This window comes from Brugia malayi (assembly GCF_000002995.4).
Source record: "Brugia malayi strain FR3 genome assembly, contig: Bm_v4_ChrX_scaffold_001, whole genome shotgun sequence".
In the NCBI taxonomy this organism is placed as follows: domain Eukaryota; kingdom Metazoa; phylum Nematoda; class Chromadorea; order Rhabditida; family Onchocercidae; genus Brugia; species Brugia malayi.
In genome coordinates this window covers 24,798,570-24,823,402 of record NW_025062479.1, presented here as the reverse complement: position 1 = coordinate 24,823,402, position 24,833 = coordinate 24,798,570, and the positions used below count along the sequence as shown (strand labels likewise).

The 24,833-nt window shown below is 19.4% G+C and overlaps 1 protein-coding gene across 1 annotated transcript; it reads right to left on the bottom strand.

Moving 5' to 3' along the window:
* Positions 1-170: 170 nt before the first annotated feature.
* Bma-osm-1 (Uncharacterized protein) lies at positions 171-24,833 on the bottom strand (the record flags this gene model as incomplete). Its single annotated transcript, XM_043076027.1, has 38 exons — positions 171-343; positions 515-665; positions 898-1,062; positions 1,493-1,666; positions 2,275-2,388; positions 3,200-3,349; positions 4,064-4,240; positions 4,320-4,416; positions 4,802-4,890; positions 5,871-6,044; positions 6,552-6,759; positions 7,501-7,704; positions 7,947-8,050; positions 8,722-8,901; positions 9,110-9,220; positions 9,453-9,548; positions 9,863-9,952; positions 10,829-10,983; positions 11,075-11,180; positions 11,268-11,354; positions 11,994-12,161; positions 13,184-13,264; positions 13,349-13,426; positions 13,641-13,706; positions 14,171-14,320; positions 14,706-14,861; positions 15,611-15,685; positions 15,947-16,141; positions 16,638-16,702; positions 17,167-17,329; positions 17,988-18,149; positions 18,773-18,946; positions 19,515-19,638; positions 20,456-20,749; positions 22,371-22,556; positions 22,886-22,998; positions 23,262-23,405; positions 24,795-24,833. The coding sequence occupies 38 exons, from the start codon at positions 24,831-24,833 to the stop codon at positions 171-173; spliced, it is 5,238 nt and encodes a 1,745-aa protein (XP_042931961.1).

Sequence of the window (24,833 nt, the reverse complement as noted above, 5' to 3'; positions counted from 1 at the left end):
ATACCTTTTTTTTTTTTCCTTTTTTTTTTTTTTAGGTATGAATTCAATTAGCAGAAATTTAAGAAAATAATATATGGAAAAAATGGCTTAAATTGATTAAACAGATTGCTTCTCAACTTTTATTTGCAATGATTTAAAAATTATAAATGCATATAATTAATGAGCAAAATTTACAATGATAACGATGCTGTTGTTTGTGTCCATTTTGCTATAAACTGTAATACATCACTTATATTTTCGGTTGATTTTGTCTTTTGCGCCATAATAAAACAACTCCATGTATCACGATCGGCTACTCTACCGGATGATCCAAATTCTTTAACATTACCATATGTTGGATAACCTTTAATAAATTTAAAAAAATATTTTATCATTATCAAAAAAAGATAAAAAAAATTTTTCCATATGTAAAAAATTTAATTTTATCAGTATTGATTATAACATACATAAATAATATTGTGCTGAAAAAAAAAATGTTTTTGTTATTAAAATAAAATAAACAAAAAAAGAAAACCTGAAATAAGACATGCTGGATGAGATATACCATTTGCATCAAATAAGCTTACTTCAAAATTACCATCATTATCATAGGGTAAATTTCGTTCTATACTTTGCTCCATCGAAATTGCTAACACCCATTCTTTTACTTCTTCATATTCATCATCCTTCAAATTGCTCAAATTATATGCTATATACTTTTTCGAAAATTCTAGAAATGAAAAGTTAAAAATTTAATAATTTTATTTTTCAATAACAAAAAAAAAAGAAAAATATGAGAATTATTTAATTTGCTAAACAAAAAAGAAAAAAAAAATGCTTTTATTATTAAAATAAAATTAACTTTATTAATTCTTAAAAAAAAAAAAAAAAAAAAATTTGGTATGAAATAGACTTTACAGATGTATATTTTGTTGCAGGAAGTAATATTTCTTGTGGTATATCAGTGCCATCAAAAATGGAGCAATCAATAGCTGATGGATTTTGATCATCAATTGCATCACATAAATCAAGATAATGATTTAAAAGTATAAATGCTAAGCGTTCTTTTGTGGTACCCAATTTCTATGATAAAAAATTAATATATTTTTTTTTTTTTTTTTAATTTATAAATTTGCTATTTTTGTTTAAAATACAATCAAATTAGCCATATTTTTTTTTTTTTGTATAATTATTGAAAAAATTTATATTTTTGAATTTGATAATAAAAAAAAAAAAAAATTAAAATGAAATAAAAATTTAACATCATATTAACAATAGTATTAACTTAGGAATATATTCAATTAATTTAGCTAATTTAATTATATTCAAATTTATTGTTGATTGATTTAAAGATTCTTAAGTTCTTTCTTTTTTTTTTTTTTTTTTTGTAGAAAGAAATTATAGTAAAGTTTATTATTTAAATATCTTAACCAATTAAAAAAAGAAAATAAAATAAAATAAAGATATTATGTTTGAATTAAATTAGAAATAAATGAATAAAAATTAGACATACTCTGCATGCTATCCCAGCTTCATAAAAGACTTTATCAGCTTGCATAATATCACTATAACGAATAAAGCTTATCGTAATTTGAGCTACGATACGTTCTATCTCTGTTCCAGTATATTCGAGAATAGCTGAACGTAATGCACCATAATGAGCAATCTCCAAATATCTATTAAATAACTGAAATATTGAAAATTATTCGATAATAAAACTACTTATCATTTATTCTATAATCATTATTCTCTTATCATCACCTGGATATAAGTAAGATAATCCCAAGAACTTTATTTTAATTATTCGCTTATCATCCTAAGATATTACTTTAATTATTCTCTTATCATCTCCTGGATATAAGTAAGATAATCTTAAAGCTGCACTTTAATTATTCTCTTATCATCCTAAGATATTACTTTAATTATTCTCTTATCATCTCCCGGATATAAGTAAGATAATCCAAGAACTTTATTTTAATTATTCGCTTATCATCCTAAGATATTACTTTAATTATTCTCTTATCATCTCCTGGATATAAGTAAGATAATCCCAAAAACTATACTTTAATTATCCTCTTATCATCTCCTAGATGCAAGTAATATAATCTTGATAAAGATATAAATAATATATTCTCGATAAGATAAATATAATTATTTTTAATTATATTTATCAATTAAACAATGTAATTGTACAAATGCAAATTATCAGATAATTTAAATGTAACTTTAAATAGTAAAATATATTACTTTTAATGATAAGTAAAAAAGATGAAATTTTTTTTTTTTTTTTTTTACCTCTTTTTGCTTCTCTTTAGTATTCATACCATTACATACCATAAGAAGAACATTTCGTAAAGTTGCCCATTTTCTATAAACGTTTGGATTGTTCATATTACGTACGTTAATAACCTTAAAATGATAAAAAGTTTGTAGTATTTGAGTTAAATATTAAAAGTAATTTAATTTTTTAATTCGTTTTTTTTTTTTTTTTTTAAATTGCATTTATAAATATTCAAAATTCTAATCATTGTTTGTTTATGATTTCAAATTTTCAAAATAATTACAAAATTCCATTTTTTTGAAAATTTCCCATTTGTTTATGATTTCAAAAATTTTCAAAAAAAAAAAAAAAAATAATTACAAAATTCTTGAAAGAAATTCCATTTTAATTAACAGACAGATTCAAATAATTTGTTATAATTAGGAAATGTTAAAAAAAAAAAAAAAAAACAAAATTAAAATCTTGCAATACTTCTTAGTTTAAATTCAAAATTTTAAGTTCAAAAATTCAAAAATGAATTATCTTTTGCAAATTGAATGAAATTTCAAATAAAATAAGAGATATATTAAAGATTGATGAACTATTATTACATTTAATCATTCAATTAATTTCAGATATTAAAATTAAAGTATTAAAAATAATAATAATAATAAAATTACATTTACAGGTGTTCAATTTGAAATTATTGATTTCCTCAGTTGATTTGATTTCATATTCAATTTTATAATTTTGAATATATATATATACACTTCTCAATATGTATCAAAATTAATACTTATCAAATATTCTCGTAAAATTATCAGTCTGTTTTAATTTAAATTGAAAATATGTATAAACTTTTTTGTTTTTTTTTAAATAATTTTTCATACTTTAAACAGATGAAATTAATTTAAGCAAAATTAATTTTCATTAAAAAAAAAATTGAAAATTTTCACTTACTTCTTCAATAAGTCTTTGATAAATGTTAAAATTGTTAGAATTTGAAGATGCACCATATTTTTCAAATGTAATCAATGCTTCATCATATTTCATTTGTTTAATTAATTCGGTTGCATATAATGCGACATATTTATCCAACAATGGTTGATGCTACAAGTAATTTTCTTTATCAAATATACAGTAAGTAAGTAAGTAAGTAAGTAAGTAAATAAGTAAGTAAATAAATAAGCGTAGAATTTCTAAGTAAGTAATTAAGCGTAGAATTTCTAATTTAATTGTTATAAAAATTAGCAAAAATTGTTGCAAAAAGAATAAAAAAAAAAAAAACAGGGTGTAATTTTATTATAATTTAAGTGGTATTAATTTAAGAACAATTGAAATATTTAATAAATTTAAGTCTTTTTTTTTTTAAAAAAAGAAAATATCTATCAATAAAACTTATCTTTCCTTAAATTTCAAACCCAAAAAAAAAAAAAAAAAAAAAAAGAAGAAAGCTTTAAAAATTGGGAAAGAAGAAAAAAAAGAATTGAACAAAAAATCTTTTAAAATCCTTTTCCATTCCTTTTCCTTTAAAATTAATAAAATCAATTAATTAAAAATTTGTTTAATTTTGTAAATTTTTTTTTTCCATAGCTAACTAAAATTTTGATAATTTATGCTAATGAATATAGCAAGTTTTTGAATTTCTATAACAATTTTTTAATTCAACAACAAATGTAATATTACATTTGCTATTATTTATTTTAATAATATCTCTTTTCTTTTCTTTTTTTTTTTTTTTTTTTTTTTTTTTAAATTAGTTTAATAATTTCGAGATTATATTTTTTTTTTTTCATATATTTCACATGGAAATTAATAACTAACTTTTTGTTGATGGGCTATTTCAAGCGCTTTTTCCCACTGACCATGTTCCAGTAATGCGTCAATAGCGCTAACAATATCAACATCCATTAATTCACCTAATCGACCTTGCTGTTTCAATGATTCCCTGTATTTTTCATCCACAAAATCGGCTAAATCCGGAACAAATTCCATAGCTAACTAAAATTTTAATAATTTATGCTAATGAATCTAGCAAATAATTACAGCATATGTATAATTAAAGTAATAATTATTTTACTTTTTTAGCTTTTGACCATTGTCCACCAAGCAAGAATGCTTTAATAGCATTATCCGGTTGATTTGAAGCCAAAAATAATTCAGCTGCTTCAATAAACCTTTAACAATAATTATAAAATTTTATCATCATTTAAAAAAAAAAAAAAAAAAAAATTAAAATAATGTCACTTTTATAAAATATAAATATCATAACTTTTCACCTTTGAAAATATTTTAATTTTAATTTAAAAATTTTGAATATTCAATTTTTTGAATATGTTTTAATTTTATAATTAAAAAAATTATTATATAGGCAAATTTTAATAATTCTACTAATATTTCAATTATTACTATTATAGAAAGCATATTAGCATAAACTTATTAAAGAAATAAAAAAAAAAAAATGTTAACTAATTTTTTCAATTTTTTTTATATATAAATTTTTTTTTTTTTTTTAAAAAATGAAAATTCAACAAACTATTTTAGTAATAAACTATTTTTTACCGTTTCAAATGAATGAAAATTTCTGCAATTTCATCAACAATTGCAGAAGTTACATCATCTGAGAGAAATTTTATTGCTAATTCTCCAGCCTGAAAAAAAAAAATAATAATAATAAATAAATAAATAATAATTTCTTAGTAATAATAGCACAGTTTTTTTTTTTTGAAATAAAATTTCAATGAAAAGCAATTTTGATTTTGAAATAGAAATATTTGAGTAAATTTTAATCATTTAACAACATTTTCCTCTTTTCCGAGCATTTTCCTCTTATATACTTAACAATTTTATTAAATTTAAATTCTATTCGAATTTTAGATTTAATAAAATTTTAATTCTAACTGAACATTTTGGACAAATTATAGTTAAATTGGCAACTGATAAAATAATCAAACTTCAGTAAAAAATGATAGAAGAAAATGGAAATTTTTTTTTTGTATTGGATATATGATAAGAGAAAAGATAATTGTTATTAATTAATTTCAATAAATAAGTGCAAATTAAAATAATATTAAATTTTATTAAGTCCATTTGAATTTAGGTTTAGTAAAATTTTAATTCTAACTAAACATTTTGAATAAATTATGATTGAATTGATGATTTGGTGATAAAGTAGGCAAATTTATGATAAGAGAAAAGATAATTGTTATTAATTAATTTCAATAAATAAATGCAAATTAAAATAATATTAAATTTTATTAAGTCCATTTGAATTTAGGTTTAGTAAAATTTTAATTCTAACTAAACATTTTGAATAAATTATGATTGAATTGATGATTTGGTGATAAAGTAGGCAAATTTATGATAAGAAAAAAGATAATTGTTATTAATTAATTTCAATAAATAAATGCAAATTAAAATAATATTAAATTTTATTAAGTCCATTTGAATTTAGGTTTAGTAAAATTTTAATTCTAACTAAACATTTTGAATAAATTATGATTGAATTGATGATTTGGTGATAAAGTAGGCAAATTTATGATAAGAAAAAAGATAATTGTTATTAATTAATTTCAATAAATAAATGCAAATTAAAATAATACTAAATTTTATTAAATATTAATGTTTATACCCGTTTTAAAGCATTTACAACTGTATCAGTATCAGCTGTCTCTGAATCCTTTACTTTTAGATAGCATTGAATAGCTCGAATATATTCACCTTCACTTTCCCAATCTCGTGCTTGTGCAATAAATGATAAAATACCTTTTGCGCCAGATTTTAGCTGTACTTGATCAAATTCATCCTTTAATAATATTTACAAATTATCATGATTTATTTAATTTATTTTATTGTCAATTTATGTTTTTTTTTTCCTAATGTTTACATATTTTTCCACCAATTCATTTAACAATTCTCGAAATATAATTTGTAATAGAAATAAATGACAATCTAAACAATAAACAACAATTAATTAATTAATTAATTAGTTAATCATGATCAAATTTGTTAGTTTAGCAAATAATTTGCATATGTTTTATTAATAAATATGTCATAATCAAACTTATTATCGTTTTATTATCATAGCAATTTTTTATCGTAGCAAATAATTCTAAATTTATTATCGTAGCAAATAATTTGCATATGTTTTATTAATAAACAAATAAATAAATAAATGATGATCAAATTTATTAGCTTAGCAAATAATTTGCATATGTTTTATTAATAAACAAATAAATAAATCATGATCAAATTTTTGTTAGCTTAGCAAATAAGCTTATTTTAATAGCAAATTTTTAAAATTATTACTTACTTCTAAATGTTTTAATTCTGCAGGCATATAATCTTTAGCAATACGTATAGCATCTTGCCACATTTCTAATTCTTTATAACATCGTAAAATTATTTCAGGACGATTTGCCCGAAGTAAGCAACTTTCGGCACATGCAAAATTTTTTTGCTCAATTGCCATTCGAGCTTGTCGAATGTATACATCAGATAATGTTTCTGGACTATGCTTTCTACAAATTATTTACTCAAAAAAAAATTTTTTTTTTTTTAAAAAAAAAAAGAAAAAAATTCTTTTTTAAAATTTAGTTATTACTAAATTTATTGCTTGTGTAAATTTTTGCTATTAATTTAATCAATAGTACAAAATTGTGATATCATTTAGTATTTTCATAAGATTAAGCAATATTTATACTATTATCATTTAAAAGCAAAATAAGTATTTGGTTTTAACTTTAAATAACTTTTGATTTTTTCTTTTTTTTTTTTTATTCCAAAAAATTTTATTTTTAAAATATACAAACACGCGCTCAGATTAGATATTATTAAATATTGATTGTTTACATTGTTTTAATTGATACTTAGAAAGTAAACATACTTTTTGCAAAGATTAATTATTATTAAATATTGATTGTTTACATTGTTTTAATTGATATTTAAAAAGTAAACATACTTTTTGCAAAGATTAATTGTTATTAAATATTGATTGTTTACAATGTTTTAATTGATATTTAGAAAGTTAAACATACTTTTTGCAAAGATTAATTATTATTAAATATTGATTGTCTACATTGTTTTAATTTATATTTAGAAAGTAAACATACTTTCTACAAAGATTAATTATTATTAAATATTAATTGTTTACATTGTTTTAATCGATATTTAAAAAGTAAACATACTTTTTGCAAAGATTAATTATTATTAGATATTGATTGTTTACATGGTTTCAATTAATATTTAGAAAGTAAACATACTTTGCAACTCGTTCAGCATTTTCCCAATCTTGATCATGAATATACATTAATATAGCTTCTTTAGGCTTACCACTTTCTATAAAATGCATTTCAGCTTTTTCAAATTCACCTTCCTCTTCCAATTGTTGTGCTAATTTGAAATGCACTGATGGTAAACGATTTTTTGCTTCCAAACGACACAAATCAAATGCAAAATCGAAAGCTCTTAAAAAAATATCTTAAATAAGCAATAAATTTTAAAAGAATGAAAAAGAAGAAAAAAAAAAAAGAAAAAACAATCATATAATAATTGAATGATTTTTATTATTGAAAATTTATTATTACCTATTTGTTTTTCAAATCATTTCTAGTCAATTATCATTATTATTATTATTTTTTTTTTTATATTTATTAAACATACAAATATATTTAGCAAAAAAAAAAAATACTTTTAATCTTATACTTACCCATATTCACATGCATAATCAATCGATTCATCTAGTAATTTAAATTTCTGCAATAATTTCACTGCTGCATCACTATTTAAACTTTTTGCCCACAAAAATGCAATCTACAAAAGTAATAATATAGATTAGATTATCATTCGTTATATTATTATTATTATTATTATTATAATTATCACTGCTACTATTATTATTATCACTACTACTGTTATTATTATCATTATTATTATTATTATTATTATTATATTATTATTATTATTACTATTACTATTACTGTTATTGTTTTTATTATTATCACCACCATCATTATTATTATTATATATTATTGTTTAATGATATATTATCACTAGCATTATTATTATTATTGCATGTTATTATTATTATTATTATTATTATTATTATTATTATTATTATTATTATTATTATTATTATTACCACTATTTTTATTATTATTATTACTACTACTATTATTGTTATTATTATTATTATCACTGCTATTTTCATTATTATTACTATTATTATCATTATTATTATCACTATTATTATCATTACTACTATTATATTATCATCCCTAACCATCATTCGAAGTATCTTATCATAATTTTAATTTTAGAATAAATAGATAGAAAAATACTACTACTAATACCATTATTATTATTATTATTATTATTATTATTATTACTATTATATTATCATCCCTAACCATCATTCGAAGTATCTTATCATAATTTTAATTTTAGAATAAATAGATAGAAAAATACTACTAAAAATATTACACCTGTTTTTGTGCCATATTATCACCTTCCTGTTTAGCAATCCTATAAGCATCATTCCATATTTCAGCATTACGATACATATTAACTGCTTTTTTCCATTCATTAGCAAGTAAATAATGCTCTTCTGCTCCTCGTAAATTACCTTTTTCCTCCAAATCAATTGCCACTTGAAGATGAGTTTCCTAACAAAATACAATATACATTGTTTACAAAACAATTATTTACATTTAATATAATATAATATTGATATTGATATATTGATATAATGATAATGATGATGATAATATTCTATTTGAAATAAAAAAAAAAAAATATTATTGATAAATTCTAATCATCACTTTCCTTTCAATCCAGTTCATTTCAATTGATAAAAATTTTACTATAACAAACTTTGACATTCTCGATATGATATTTTTCCATCAATCTTATCATATCATCAATTCGATCTGTTTTCTTATACATTGCAATAGCATTATTAACTTGTCCAATTGCAATATATAGCTAAATATGAAAAATATTAATGATAATTTAAAAAATAATAATTGAAATTAAATTATAATAAAATAGATTAAGCATTGAAAATTACAATTTATCACTAAATATTAATGATAATTTAAAAAAAATAATTATTCAGTAATTACTCTTTTTTTTTTCTTCTTTCTTTTCAAAATTAAATTATAATAAAATAGATTGAAAAAAAAAAAAAAAAAAAACAATCATTTAAAATTGCTACCTGCTCTGCATCCTTTAAACGACCACTATTTTCCATTGTTTGTGCTAATTCTTCATACATTTGATCACTCTCAACTCCCATAAATTCTGTAGCTAACTAAAATAATTCATTCAATTTGTTATAATTCTAAATTTATTTATTTTTTTTTTTTTAAAAAAAAAACTAAAAATAACCGATAAAGTTAGTTAGATGTAGAAATTTTTAAAATTAATTTAAATGAAAATTAGACTCTTTAGCGTTTTTTTTTTCCAATGCTTAAAAAAAAAAAGTAAATAAAAAGCATTTGAGATAGAGAAAAATAAATTGTAAAATCTATTAAACAATCAAATGAATTAATGAAATATTTCATATGCTTGATAAATTTGATGTTAATCTAAAATTACCCACAAAAAGAATTAGCACTTACTTACCCGGTATGAATCAGCCCATCGGGAAGCTTTATTATACATTTCGATTGCTTCTCGATGCATTTTTGCTTCAATGTATAACATTTCAGCTCGCTAAATTCTTTTTTTTTTTTTTTGATCACATTTCAACAATCTTTTTAATTTTTAATTTAATATTTTTGCTTCTTCTCTTCTATTTTATTAAAAAAGCATTTATAAGCTTAATTTCATTTTTATTTGATCAATTTTTTAGACACTAACTCAAAATTATATTACACATAATAATAATCATAATAATCTTGTCTTGATCTTATTTTGTTAAAGTAATCTATCTCAAGAACATCAATACTTGTATGATTATTCTCGACCTTTTTAAGATTAATTTCATTTTTATTTGATAGTCAGATAATTTAAAGTAATCTATCTCAAGATCATCAATACTTGTATGATTATTCTCGACCTTTTTAAGATTAATTTCGTTCTTTGATAAATTTCTTAGAAATTACTCAAAATTATATTACAAATAATAATAATCTTGTCTTGTTAAAGTAATCTATCTCAAGATCACCAATACTTGCATGTTTATTCTCGACCTTTTCAAGATTAATTTCATTTTTATTTTATAGTCAGATAATTTAAAGTAATCTACCTCAAGATCATCAATACTTGATTGTTTATTCTCGACCTTTTCAAGATTAATTTCATTTTTATTTGATAACTTTTTTTTTTTTTATAAATTACTAATATAATGATCATAATAATAATCTTATCATATCAGCCAGATAATTTAAAAAAAAAAAAATTAATTAATCTACCTCAAGATCACCAATACTTGCATGATTATTCTCGACCTTTTCAAGATTAATTTCATTTTTATTTGATAACTTTTTTTTTTTTTTATAAATTACTAATATAATGATCATAACAATAATCTTATCATATCAGCCAGATAATTTAAAAAAAAAAAAAAAAAAAGATTAATTAATCTACCTCAAGATCACCAATACTTGCATGATGATCAGCAATTTTGCCATAGTATCGTTTTGCCAGTTCGCTATCTTCAATTACATCAACAATTTGTGCAGCTCTACTCCATTGTTTTGCTTTAATTGATGCTTCAAGAGCTTTTGCTGTTTTTCCACTTTCTGCAAATGGGCATAAATTTAAATTTTAAAATTAAAACTAAAACACAAAACTATAACATAGATAGATGATTAATCTAATAATAATACAAACCAAGAAAATGATTTATTGCTGCATCATAATTTCCTTCTGCAATCAAATAATCACCCCAATCTTCTTCCAGTGAAATAACTTTTTCCGGAAAATGTATTCGTGCTAGCTAAAATATTTAACTGATATATGAAATGAGAAATTTTTTGCATAAATAATAATTGAAAAAAAAAAAAAAAAAATGATTATAATTAACCTGAATAGCTTTTGCATAACTTTTTCCTTTTTGATAATTTTCCAATGATTGTTCAAAATTTTTTATTGCTTCAAATAATTCACCAGCCTAAAAAATTTTATAATTTCTAATTTTCCCTTTTTTTTTTAAAAAAATGATTTAAAATAATATATAAACATATACAAATATATTAGATTAAATTATTCTAATAAAAAAATATACAAATATATTAGATTAAATTATTCTAATAAAAAAATATACAAATATATTAGATTAAATTATTCTAATAAAAAAATATACAAATATATTAGATTAAATTATTCTAATAAAAAAATATACAAATATATTAGATTAAATTATTCTAATAAAAAAATATACAAATATATTAGATTAAATTATTCTAATAAAAAAATATACAAATATATTAGATTAAATTATTCTAATAAAAAAATATACAAATATATTAGATTAAATTATTCTAATAAAAATATAAAATATATTAGATTAAATAATAAAAAAATATACAAATATATTAGATTAAATTATTCTAATAAAAAAATATACAAATATATTAGATTAAATTATTCTAATAAAAAAATATACAAATATATTAGATTAAATTATTCTAATAAAAAAATATACAAATATATTAGATTAAATTATTCTAATAAAAAAATATACAAATATATTAGATTAAATTATTCTAATTAAAAAAAAAAAATAGAAAAAAAGAATTGAATAGCAAACTTTTTCAAATTGATCAGATTGTATCAATGCTGTAATAACATTTTGTACTAAATCATCTTTAAATAAAAGTTTTGAATTTTGCAAAAGGATACGAGCTGCTTGAATGACCAAACCAGCTTTCAAATATAATTCAATTGCAACAAGCAAATCACCATCACGTTCTGATATCTGAAATTAGCTACTTTTTAATTTAATTAAAATTTAATTTAAAAAAAAAAAAAAAAAAAGGAAAGCCATTATTGAAGGATTACAATGATTACACTCTTAGATTTACAATGAATGATAAAAGTTCAATAATTCTAGAAAATTTTTTAAATGATTGTTTATTATCATATTTATATGCGCTAAATTTTTAATTGCAAAAATACGCCAAATTTTTAATTGTAAAAATGATCCGAAAAAATGAGCTAGAAATTTAACTAAGATCACTTTTCGAGATGAAAATAAATTATATAGGTTGTAATAACATTACCAAAAAAAAAAAAAAGATATATAGATGATAATTATGATAGTAATTGTGATAAATTATGATAATATATAGATGATAAATGTGATAATAATTATGATAAACTATAATAATAGGTAGATGATGATTATGACGATAATTATGATAATATAAGGATGATAATTATGATAATAATTATGGCAAACTATAATAATATGTATGATTATGATAAATTATGATAATATGTAGATGATAATTATGATAAGATGATGATTATGATAAATTATGATAATATGTAGATGATAATTATGATAATAATTATGATAAACTATGATAATAAAGTAAATAATGATTAAGGCAATAATTATAATTATATAAGATAATTGTGATAATAACTATGGTAAACTGTGATAATATGTAAATGATGATTATGACGATAATTATGATAATATAAGGTTGATAATTGTGATAATAGTTATGGTGAACTATGATAATATGGAAATGATGATTATGATAAATTATGATAATGTGTGGATGATAATTATGATAATAATTATGACAAACTATAATATGTAAATAATGATTATGACAATAATTATGATAAATTATGATAATACATAAATGATAATTATGATAAATATTAATGTACATGATGTAATATTTCATAAAGAACAGAATTAAAATTAATTTTTTTTTTTTTTTTTTATTTTTTGAATATTAGAAAAAAAAAAAAAAAAAAACTAACTTGTGCAGCTTTTCCATCCTGACCTGTATCAAACAAATAACGATAGTATCGTGCTTTAACAGTTTCCAAGTCTGGATGATTCTTGAAAAAAATTAAAAAATAGATAATTAATGAATTTTTGAAATAGGTATAAATCTCGTAGAACATTTAATAATAAAAACATACTTGTGATTGAGCTAACTCAAATGCTTCATCCCATTTGCCAATTTGCTGATAAATTTCAATAATTTCATCTAATGCATTCTATAAATTAAATTGAACAAATTTAATTAGTAAAATAAAATTTTTAATTTACTTTAAAAGACTGTTAAATTTGTTTTCAATCAAAATTTGAATATAATAATTAATAATGATAATAATCAATTATTGATTATAATTACTGTAAAAAGATTCATAAAGTAGCTTAATTCTTTTTTTTTTTTTTTTTTTTTTTTGACAATAGGTATATTTGTTTCACCTGTTCGAGATAAATCCTTTCAGCTTCTCGAAAATCTTTGTTCATAAGAGCTAGACGTGCTTGAACCTGAAAGGAAAAAAAATTTTGATTACTGCTAATGATTAATAACAAAAAGTAATACATATATGGAATCAGCTATGATAAGGATCAACCATTTATCAGTAATATGTGCTGTGATAAGGATCAACCATTTATCAGTAATATGTGCTATGGTAAGGAACAACCACTTATCAGTAATATGTGCTATGGTAAGAAACAACCACTTATCAGTAATATGTGCTATGATAAGGAACAACCACTTATCAGTGAAATGTGCTATGATAAGGATCAACCACTTATCAGTGAAATGTGCTATGATAAGGATCGACCACTTATCAGTAACATGTGCTATGATAAGGATCAACCACTCATCACTAATATGTGCTATGGTGAGGATCAACCACTTATCAGTAATATGTGCTATGATAAGGGACAACCACTTATCAGTGATATGTGCTATGATAAATTTAAGTAAAGAAAAAAAATGATACTTTATAATTATTTTTTCCATCATCACCGGTATTTCTAGTTATTTCATCAGCAATTCGAATCATTTCCACAAGCATTTGCACTCGAGAAATATCACCCAATGCTGCGAAACATCGTTGTGCTATCAATAATTGTTGTTGTGATAATGCAACCTATAAGAAATATATTATATCAAAAATCAATCAAAAATCATTTCCAAAACTTTTTTTTTAAAAAAAAAAAAAAAAAAAAAAAAAACTTAAAATAGTTATATATTGGATTGATACAAATATGAAAAATGTCATTTATTAAATATTATAATTTATGGTATAATTATATTTAATTTATGATAACTTTCTCAAAATATTATCATTAAATTCTATATTCTAATTTGTTCTCATAATCTACTTTTATCATTAAATTATGTTATAATTTATGTGGTAATTTTCTTAAAATATTATCACTAAATTATATATTTCAATTTTTCCTCATAATTTACTTTTATCAATAAATTATATTATAATTTATTGATAATTTACTTAATCAATGATAAGAAACCTGAGCAAGTTGACGCCATAGTACTGTTGTATCATATTCTTCTTCTTCTCGTTTCTCTAAAAAATCAATTGCTCGAGCAAAATCAAATCGATCAATAGCGGAAGCAAATTCGATAAGTGTTTGATCAAGTTCATAAGCAACTTTTTCATTTGCTTCCTATAAAATTCATTTTTAAGAGAGAAAAAAAAAAAACATACAAAAATTAAAAGTTATGCAAATTTTTAAAAAGTTTTTCATCTAATTAAAAAAAAAAAAAAAATTTGAAAATATATAGTATTTTCATTTAATTTCGTATTTTCTTTCATATTACTTTTATGCTTACTTTGGTATTTACTTTTGCATTTCAATATTTTTGTAATTCTTGAAGCAATCTAATTTTGATCTGTTTGAAATTAGCATAAATTTGAGTTAATTTACAAACAAACATTTTATCATTTAAATTTTCTTAAATTTTTTTAAAATAGAATTTTAGATTTTAGATTAAATTATCATTTGCAATATATTTCAAATTTATGTATGAATTTTCGTTTAATTTATCATTATTTATTTAGTGCTAATTGTTAGTGCTTTCGTATAAACAATTCTTCTTATTTCCATAAAAAAAAAAAAAAGAAAAAAGAAACCATAATTGTTTATTTCTAATTTTAATTTAAATATTTAAAAATTACCAAACACATATGTTTTCTCTATATAATAATTTAAAAAAGGAAAATTTTTATGAAAATTTTCTCATCTTTAAAATTTAACTTTCTACTCTTCTTCTCCCATATAAAATTTGAATAAAAAAAAAACTTTACTTTCTAGTAATTTTTAAAAATTTTACTTTCTACTCTTCTTCTCTCTCATTATTGTTTATTTTAATAAACAAAACAATAACAACAACAATAATAATAATTGTATTTAACCTCAACAATAACTTCAGTTCTAGATTCATCACGAAGAACAGTTTCAATTTCACCTTTTATAGGTATCATTACCATCTGCAAAATATAATCAAATTTTATTTCATCTTTTAAAATTTATTTACTTCTTATCTAATCAAATTAAAATAAAAGTTATATGAGAAGTGAAGAAAGTTAAACATAAACAAATAAACAAAAAAAAAAAAAAGAAGAAAACTTTTACTTCATTTATTTACTTCTTATCTAATCAAATTAAAATAAAAGTTATACGAGAAGTGAAGAAAGTTAAATGTAAACAAATAAACAAATAAACAAAAAAAAAAAGAAGAAAACTTTTACTTCATCAGGATTTTCTGCTTGATACCAAATGCAAAGTTGATCAATCGATTGAGCTACAATAACATCACTATTAGGAACCCATTGAACATAACTACAATAATCCAACAATGATATCTTCCGATCACTTTTTATATCAGCTAGCAATAATCGAGATCTCTTATCACGAAACAATAATTTTGTTGCCATTTCACTAAGCTAAAAAAGAATTAATAAATTTATTTTAATTTTTAAGGAAGGAACAGTGATAGCCTATGATTTTGATTATAATTGATTACAAAATTATATTTAAGTCATACTTAAATTTGATAAATAAATGTAATAATTAGTAATGATCAGTTGATAATCGACGAAATTGATCAACATGAAGATTTAGTAATTAAATTTAAATTATTTCATCGAACATTGATTGTGTTTTAATTCAATCATCTTTCATTTTAAAGAAGGAATGATGATAGCATATGATTTTGATTATAATTGATTACAAAATTATATTTAAGTCATACTTAAATTTGATAAATAAATGTAATAATTAGTAATGATCAGTGATAATCGATGAAATTGATCAACACGGAGATTTAGTAATTAAATTCAAATTATTTCAACAAATAATAAATATATTAAAATATCTATAAAATATATTAAAATATCAATTTTGTTTTGATAACAACAAAATGAAATGAATAAAATAAACCTCAAGCCAATCGATGTATACTGGATGCGTAAATTGTGCAATCTGTCGTTGACTTATTAAATCAACTATAAAAAACAAAACAAAAAAAAAAATATTAAATTAGAAGGTGAAAAAAAAAAAAAAAAACGAAAAGAAAAATAATTTTAATTACTTTTAAATTTTCTCAAAATACATTTTATAACTCATGTATAGAATAAATTTAAATAAATAAATAATACTTTCATTTTTTTTTTTATAATTAATTTTTACATATTATTATTTAATCAATACCTTTAAGGATTAAAAAAAAAAAAGAAAATGCTAAAAACTGAGTAGTAGTAATAATAATAATAGTAATCTAAATGAATTTAAGTAAAAGAAAAGTTGAATTAATTTTGTTAACTCAAAAAAATTTATCAAAAATTCAAATTAAAATTATCAAAAATTAAAATTAAAATTATAGAATATCAAAAATTAAAATTATAACAAAAGAAATAATATATTATAAAATTATTCCAATAATAAAAATAAATTTAAATCACATACACACCCACTGAAATGGTATTCAAATCAAGAAGATAAGCAACACGCTTTATAATATTTATATTTTTAAGTTGCTGTTTTGTAATTCGTACTGAAATGAGATGTGTTGATATGAGCTCTGTTCGAATCCAACCAATTATCTCATTATTTCCATATTCTATCAAATTTACCTATTAATAAATAAATTTCAATTATTTCTATTGTTGACTAATAAATAAAACAAAAATTATTGATACATTTGAATTTCAAACAATAATTAAATCATTACTATTAAAATCGCTGTAAAAAAATCACTATTTGTTGATTATCATTTATGATTTATATATTTAATTCTTAATAATTAGAAATTAGATTCATCAGATTTCTATTATTTCTATTGCTGAATACACTGAATAATAAATAAAACAATATTAAATATTCTAAATCAAAAAAAGAGACATAATTATTGATGCATTTGATTTTCAAACAATAATTAAATTAATATTATTAAAATCAGTATAAATGTTAGTTATCATTTATAATATATATTTAATTCTTAATAACTATAAATTCGATTGATCAAATTTCAATTATTTCTATTGTTGACTAATAAATAAAACAAAATTAAATATTTCAAATTCAAAAAAAAAAAAAAGGTATAATTATTGATGCATTTGAATTTCAAACAATAATTAAATTAGTATTATTAAAATCAGTATAAATTTTAATTATCATTTATGATATATATTTAATTCTTAATAATTATAAATTAGATACAACAAATTTCAATTATTTCCATGTATACATTGAAATAATTGCATGTTAAAATTAAAATTATCATATGCATACCTCACCAGCATTAATTATCATACAAACATTTTCGTTATCAAAATAGAATTTCTCATTACCAGCACTTTGCCATTCAATTTCACTACAATAACCATTCCTCATATCAGCAATTATCAGTGTATTTGTTGTATAAGCAATCACATATCGATCATGTCCCATTATCTTAATTAAAATATTAGCACTTAAAATTAAACTCTGATAATTAAAAAATAATTAGAGGATGAATACAAATGCTATGTAACACTTACAATCTTCAGCATAATCATAAAAAAGAAGTAAATTTAACTCTAGCAATACTGATAATAATAATAATACCAAACAATAATAGTAGTAATGATAATAATTTAACTCTACTAATAATAATACAATACTAATACCAGTGCTAAATAAATAATAAGTAATAATGATAATAATAGTAATAATGATTAATGATAATATTCTTAAATTATTAGCTTAAAATATAATATAATAATACTATATATAATAATAATAATAATAATAATAATATAATAATAATAATAATAATAATAATAATAATAATAATAATAATAATAATATAAGTAATGACAATAACCTTAAATAAAAAATATAATAATACTATTATATATATATATAAATTAATATAATAATACTAATATAGTGATGATAATAACCTTAAATTTATTTAACTCTACTACTAATAATACAATACTAATATTAATACTTAATGATAATAATAGTAATGATATTAACCTTAAATTATCAGTTTAAAAAGAAAAAAAGATACAAAATGTGAAAAAAGTTACTTTAATTTCATTAATAGGTAATCCTTTAGAAGAATGAATTGTTACATGTTGTTCAGTAGATGTATCTTTAATAATAACTTGTGAGGGAGAAACATATTTTGTTTCAAAATGTCCTTTCAATATGAAATGTTTTAAACAACAATCTAAGATTATCACTGCACCACATAATGTACCCTGAAATTATAGCTAAATTAATTTTTTTTTTTTTTTTAAATATGCTAATAAATAATTTAAATTTAAAAGATGTCCTTTCAATATGAAATGTTTTAAACAACAATCTAAGTTTATCACTGCACCACATAATGTACCCTGAAATTATAGCTAAATTAATTTTTTTTTTTTTTTTTAAATATGCTAATAAATAATTTAAATTTAAAAGATAAATTATTGTTAAATATTTTCAAATATTGCATACTTTGCAGGAAAAGCAATAATATTTGGGTATTGTTTGCTTCATAATATTAGCTACAGTAATCCTATCAAAAAAGTGCACAAATGGTTTATTGCAAGTTGTCACAGGTGTTAAATCTCTACGATGACTTTTAGACGTAACGTTACGTTAGAGTAACGTTACGTAACACTACTTAACTAAACCATAAAGCATTCATGGTTTTTTTGCAACGAAGTAAGCAATATATATAAGTAAAATTACTAAATTAGTAATAATAACATCGTTGCTTATTTGATTTTTTTTTTTTTGAATTTTTTATTAAAATATTAAAATTTTATGAAATGAACAAACCACTGCAATAGTTGAACCATCTGGACTCCATGTTAATGCGCTAATTGTATATAAGTAACGAATCTCTAATGGTTTACCTTCATCTAAAGCACCTCGTCGAGAATTCCACGAATAAAGTCGTACTCTATAAAAAGTAGCACTTTTTTTTTTCTTAAAGTTATATTAATCCAACTTTGTTAAATCAACTTATTTATTTAGAAATATCATATACATAATTGCTAATGTTTATGTTAAATTTTAAAAAAGAAAAAAAAATTGAAATATAAATGATGCAAAAATTTTTAATATTTCTAATAAAATTAATTAAAATATTGATGTAATCATTTGAAAAGAAAAAATATTTGAATTTAAAATAATGAATGAAAAAAAAAAAAAAAAAACATTTATAGAAAATATGCTAAAATCTTAATAAAATAAAAAAAAAAAACATTTATAGAAAATATGCTAAAATTTAATAAATAAAAAAAAAAAAAATTTATAGAAATATGCTAAAATTTTAATAAAATAAAAAAAAAAACTTTATAAAAATATGCTAAAATTTTAATAAAAAAAAAAAAAAAAACATTTATAGAAAATATGCTAAATTTTTAATAAATAAAAAAAAAAAACATTTATAGAAAATATGCTAAATTTTATAAATAAAAAAAAAAAATTTATAGAAAATATGCTAAAATTTTAATAAATTAAAAAAAAAAACATTTATAGAAAATATGCTAAAATTTTAATAAAATAAAAAAAAAAAATCATTTATAGAAAATATGCTAAAATTTTAATAAAATAAAAAAAAAAAAACATTTATAGAAAATATGCTAAAATTTTAATAAAATAAAAAAAAAAAATATTTATAGAAAATATGCTAAAATTTTAATAAAATAAAAAAAAAAACATTTATAGAAAATATGCTAAAATTTTATAAAATAAAAAAAAGAAAAGAAAAAGACCTATCAAAACTTCCAAAAATGACACTTTGTCCAAATGTGTCACGAACAGCTACAGTAAACTCTTTCTCATGATCTATCTCATTACAGTAATCAAATTGCTGTAATAATTGGCCATTTTCGGTATACGATACTATTCGTTGATCGCATCCACCAATTATAATAGCATTATTTGTATATACTAATGCATACGGTGGACAATTATGTGTTAAAATTTTTGTTTGCATTCGTCGATCCATTGAATATAAAATGATTGAACCATCAGTGTGACCAGAAATAAATGAACGATGATCAGGCCTTAAATGTAAACAATTTCAATTAATTATTTATTTATTTTTTTTATTAGATTATATAATAATTTAAGAAATTGTTAAAGTGAAAATGAAAAATGAATATTTAAATTTATATAACAAATATGTAATAATTTAAGAAATTGTTAAAATGAAATGAAAAATGAATATTTAACTTTATATAATAAATACATAATAATTTAAGAAATTACTAAAATGATAATGAATATTAAATTTATATAATAATTTAAATTTATATAATGTAATAATAAATTTATATAATAAATATATAATAATTTAGGAAATTGTTAAAATGAAAATGAATATTAAATTTATATAATAAATATATAATAATTTAAGAAATTGTTAAAATGAAAATGAATATTAAATTTATATAACAATTTAAATTTATATAATATAATAACAATTTATATAAAAATATATAATAATTTAAGAAATTGTTAAAATAAAAATGAATATTAACTTTATATAATTATTTAAATTTATATAATATAATAATAAATTTATATAATAAATATATAATAATTTAAGAAATTGTTAAAATAATAATGAATATTAATTTTATATAATAAATATATAACAATTTAAGAAATCGTTAAAATGAAAATGAATACTGAATTTATATAACAAATAAATAATAAATTAAGAAATTGTTAAAGTGAAAATGAATAAAAAATTTATATAATAAATATATAACAATTTAAGAAATTGTTAAAATAAAATCAAAATGAATATTTAAATTCATATAATATAATAAGAAATTTATGTAATAAATAATAATTTTTTTTTAAAAAAAAAAGAAAAATGTTCATAAGAAATTTAATTAGAAAAGAATGAAAAAATATGCTAACTAATTCATTTATTTTATTTGTTATTTTATTTTTATTTGTTATTATTTTTTTTTTTTTTTTTTTGATAGGATAAAAGTAATAAATTAAATTAGATGTGATAAAATTTTGGAAGTGTGAAAATTCATTAGCTATTTAAAAAGTATTTCATTTTTTATTCGTTTTTAATTAAATTTATAATAAATTACTTCTAGTACATTTTTTCGTTTTTTTCTTTTTTTTTATCAGACTAATATTTCAATCAATCATTTTTTCATTTAAGCTAAAATTTCAGTCAATTTTTTCTCCAACAAATTAAAATTATCAATCAATCACTGTTCATCAAAACTAAAATTTCAATTCGGTAAAGAATTTGCAAAATTAAACTTGCAAAAAAAAAAAAAAAATTTATTAAATTATTTTATGATCAGCTAAAAAATTATGCTATTTCTTATCATTTCCTTATCTTACTTACAAACAAGCTCATATCATAATAAATGAAGCAATCAATATAATTTTTCATATTTGAAAATTAAATTGGCATTTTTGTTAAAATTAAACAGTATTTTTTTTTTTTCAAATTACAATAAAACAATATATTTTAAAACAGTATAAATAGTATTTTTCAAATTACATTTTATTAATTTGTTTAAAAAATACAATGATTAAATTATTTTGTTAAATTTTGATTTATGAGAGGGAAAAAAATTGGAATTTTATGATTTATAAAATAGTTTAGAAATTAAAAAGAAAAAAAAAATAAATAAATAAAATTCTTACGGAAGTGCAAGAGAAATAACTGATACATCAGTTTTGTATAATGTTGAACATTTATTATTACGACATGATGCAATTCTTACTTTACCATCAATTAGGCCAATTATTAAACGATCCTCACTTGGCCACAATAATGCTATCACTGCTGATGATTGAACAAATTTATTACATATAACTTTTTTCTCATCCCTAAAATTAAGCTCAAATTATCATTGTGTTAACAATACTATCAATATTATCACTAAAATACATTATTAACATTTATTGACAAAAATTTTTGTTGTCAATAATTTTACATTTAATAAAAATTTTCAATCAATCAACTAAAATTAATTTGAAATGATAAATAAAAAATATTAAATCCAAAAAAAAAAAAAAAGAGAGAAAAAATGATACTAAATTGATATCTAAATTATCACTTCATTTAATTGATCATATAAAATAATTCATATCAAATTATTATCAATGAATTATTGAAATAATTTTTTTTTTTACAAAAGTAAACATGAATTATATACCACGTTTCACCAATTCGATAAACATAAACAATGTTATCAGTTTGACCAATAGCAATACGAGTTGAATCAGGTGAAAAAACTAATGCTTTCACTTGATAACTCTTCTTTCCATACTAGAAATAATAATATTATCACTAAAGATGATATTATCACTGAAATTTATTCCATTCAATCATTTTAGTTACTTATTTAAATTTTTAAATTTAACAATGCTTTCATTTGATAACTCTTCTTTCCATACTAGAAATAATAGTATTATCACTAAAATTTATTCCATTCAATCATTTTAGTTACTTATTTAAATTTTATTTTTTATATTTAATAAAAAACTTTTTCTCTTTTTTGATCAATTAAATTGATTAGAAAATTTTAAAACCTTAGCATCGATAGGTTTAGTAGCAAATTTATCACGTCGTTTTCCAGTTTCATCAAATAATAATATCACACGATCAGCATTAGCTACTGCTAATTTTTTACCATTTGGTGACCAATTCATTGCTGGTATTTTAGCTGCTCCATCCTGAAAAAGAAAAAAAAGAAATAAAAATTTTCATTTTTTTTAAAAAAAAAAATATTTTATTAATTTACTTTTCTTGCTATGTTAAGCAGTAATATTTAAATAATGTTATGTTATCAGTAAGTAACATTTAGTAATTAAACTAAGTGATATTGATTGAGAATTTACAAAAAAAAAAAAAAAAAAAATTAAATTATATAAAAACAAAAAGTAAACAAATAAAAAAAAAAGGCAGTAACAAGTATGAAAATTCAAAAATATTTGAAAAATTTCTTTTCTTTTAACAACAAAAAAAAAGACACACACACACACATGAATTTATTCAAATTAAACTATAATAATATATTTAATATGTAAAACTTTTCAGTTAGAAAATTATTATTTCATTATTTTTAATAAATTAATTAAAAAAATTTTTATGATTGTATGGTTATTAATTATATTTTATCAATTGAATTGCTATTTTAGATAAGTTATTTAAAATTCCATTAAAATATTACAAATTAATTTCTCTTAATTTTTTTTTTTTTTTTTTTTTTTTTTGGAAGAGAAAAAAATTGTCAAAATTTTTTTGATTTACAAAAATTTTGGTATTTTTTTTTTTTTTAATATTTAATACAAACGAAATTGTTAGATAAAATAATTTGATGATTTATCTTCTATGAATATTTTAGCATAAAAAATGAAATATAACTGCGTTATTTAATAATATATACTTTATAAATTGTATAACTTAATAATTATCACGTAACACGTAAGTAACAACTGAGCAATTTTTTAAATTACTTTTAATAATTCCAACATTTTTGTTTTTTATTTATTAAACATATTTTTTAATATTTAATATATTTTGTTATAATTTAAGCATAAAAAATGAAATATAACGTCATTTAATAATATATATACTTTAAATTTACTAATAATTCACGTAACACGCAAATTATTTCTCAATTTATAAGACATATTTTTTAATATTTAATACAAATAATTTGTTAAATAGAATTTAAGCATAAAAAATGAAATATAACTGCGTCATTTAATAATATATACTTTATAAATTGTATAACTTAATAATTATCACGTAACACGTAAGTAACAACTGAGCAATTTTTTAAATTACTTTTAATAATTTCAACATTATTCCCCCATTTATTAAACATATGTTTTTTTCCTTTTTTTATGCTTCAAATTTGAGTTTTCTCTCATTCCCATTCATCATCTACTGCTTTATTTCTTTCATTTAACAAAATAATAATAATATTAATAATAATAATAATAATTAATATTATTAATAATAATAAAAACAATAATGATAATAATAATTAGAGAGAATTTAACTTTAGATAAGAATAAAATGTAAAGAATAATTTATACACGTATATATATATATACCTGTTGTTCCACTATTGTAGTCAAATATTTCAAACGCAT